Source organism: Trichechus manatus, unplaced genomic scaffold (genome assembly GCF_000243295.1).
Source record: "Trichechus manatus latirostris isolate Lorelei unplaced genomic scaffold, TriManLat1.0 scaffold00167, whole genome shotgun sequence".
Lineage (NCBI taxonomy): Eukaryota > Metazoa > Chordata > Mammalia > Sirenia > Trichechidae > Trichechus > Trichechus manatus.
Genome location: NW_004444103.1, coordinates 13,657 through 15,643, shown reverse-complemented (window position 1 = coordinate 15,643; position 1,987 = coordinate 13,657). Strand labels below are relative to the sequence as shown.

Here is a 1,987-nt window from a genome sequence, read left to right as displayed (position 1 = left end):
ATCGTTTCTTCCATTTGCTTTAGCTACTTGACATTCAAGAGCAAGTTTCAGAGTCTTTTCTGACATCCATTTTGGTCTCTTTTTTCTTTCCCATCTTTTTGGAACTTTTGTTTTCTTCATGTATGATGTCCTTGATTTCATCCTACAACTCATCTGGTCTTTGGTCATTAGTGTTCAACGCGTCAGATCTACTCTTGAGATGGTCTCTAAATTCAGGTGGGATATACTCAAGGTCGTACTTTTGCTCTGGTGGACTTGTTTTAATTTTCTTCAGTTTCAACTTCATCTTGCATATGAGCAATTGATGATCTGTTCTGTAGTCACCCCCAGCCTTACTCTGACTGATGATAGCTTCTGTATCATCTCTTTCTACAGTTGTACTCGATTTGATACCTGTGTATTCCATCTGGAAAGGTCCACATGTTTAGTCGCTGTTTATGTTGTTGAAAAAAGGTTTTTTCAATAAATATATTGTTGGTCTTGCAAAATTCTATCATACGATCTCCAATGTTGTTTCTATTACCGAGGCCATATTTTCCATCTACTGGCCCTTCTTCTTTGCTTCCAACATTAGCATTCCAATTACCAGTAATTATGAATGCATCCTGATTGCATGTTTCATCAATTTCAGACTGCAGAAGTTGGTAAAAATCTTCAGCTTCCTCATGTGAGGCATTAGTGGTTGGTGAGTAAATTTTTATCTTTGTATTAACTGGTCTTCCTCGTAGGCGTGTGGATATTATCCTATCATTGACAGCATTGTACTTTAGGACAGATCTTGAAATGTTCTTTTTGACAACGAATTCAATGCTGTTCCTCTTCAACTTGTCATTCCTGGCATAGTAGACCATATGACTGTCCGATTCAAAACGGCCAATATCAGTCCATTTCAGCTCACTAATTCCTAGGACATTGATCTTCAACGAGTCCATTTCATTTTTGACAACTTCCAATTTTCCTAGATTCATTCTTTGTACATGCCACGTTCTGATTATTAATGGATGTAATGATTAAGGAAGAAGGAACTATGATCTACTTCCAAAAAAACTGACCAATGAAAACCTTATGAATAGCAGGGGAACGCTGTCTGATATAATGCTGGAAGATGAGGCCCTCAGGTTGGAAGGCATTCAAAATATGACTAGAGTCGACCTTAATGATGTGGATGGAGGAAAACTTTCGGGACCTTCATTTGCTGATGCGGCACGACTCAAAATGAGAAGAAACAGCTGCAAAACACCCATTAATAATCAGAACATGGAATGTATGAAGAAAGGAACAGGTAAGAGAGGTAAGAGCAGACAGTTCAAACAAAAATTAAAAAGGGCCAATAATGATAATAGTAACATTTTCAAGTTTCCACGTAGTCAGGGAAATAAAATACCTTTTACCTGTGAAATTGTCAAAAATTGCATATATTGTGACCATCCAAAACTGCTAAGGGCGTGAGAACAGGACATTCTCCTACAATGCTATTAGGATATGAATTTCTATGACCTGTCCATCAAATAATCTGGCAGCACCTATTAAAATACAAGAAGTGCCTACCCTTTGATCCATCAACCCCACTTTTAGGAGTTTATTTTAGAGAAATAAAAGCATGAAAGTACATATATTCAAGGACATTTATTGAAGCATTACTTATAAGAGCCAAAAAGTGGAAACAACCTATTTGTCTATCAAATGGAGAATAGCTCTAAATAATGTTTCATCCATATTATAAACTATAAATAATGTTACAACCATATTATAAAATATTATGCAACTATGAAAAGAATGGGTTTTACCTATATGAATTACCCTAGAAAGAGGTATAGAATATATATTTTTTTAAAAAGCAACTGGTATACTAGGGTTCTACTTCTATAAAAAATTTTAAAAGAGGGAGAAGACATCTGTTTATGTATAAGTATATACTTGTATAAGCATGAAGGTGTTGAAGGAATCATACATACTATACTGTTAACATTCATTATCTCAGGGAGTG

The 1,987-nt window shown here is 35.5% G+C and overlaps 1 protein-coding gene across 1 annotated transcript in view; it reads right to left on the bottom strand.

Moving 5' to 3' along the window:
• POT1 (protection of telomeres 1) overlaps positions 1–1,987 on the bottom strand; it is a gene marked incomplete at its 5' end in the record, with an annotated part of 40,878 nt that overhangs the window by 25,347 nt on the left and 13,544 nt on the right. The window contains one exon of the mRNA XM_023740894.1: positions 1,788–1,801. Coding sequence (XP_023596662.1) covers positions 1,788–1,801 — 14 coding nt within the window. The remainder of the gene's footprint in view (positions 1–1,787; positions 1,802–1,987) is intronic.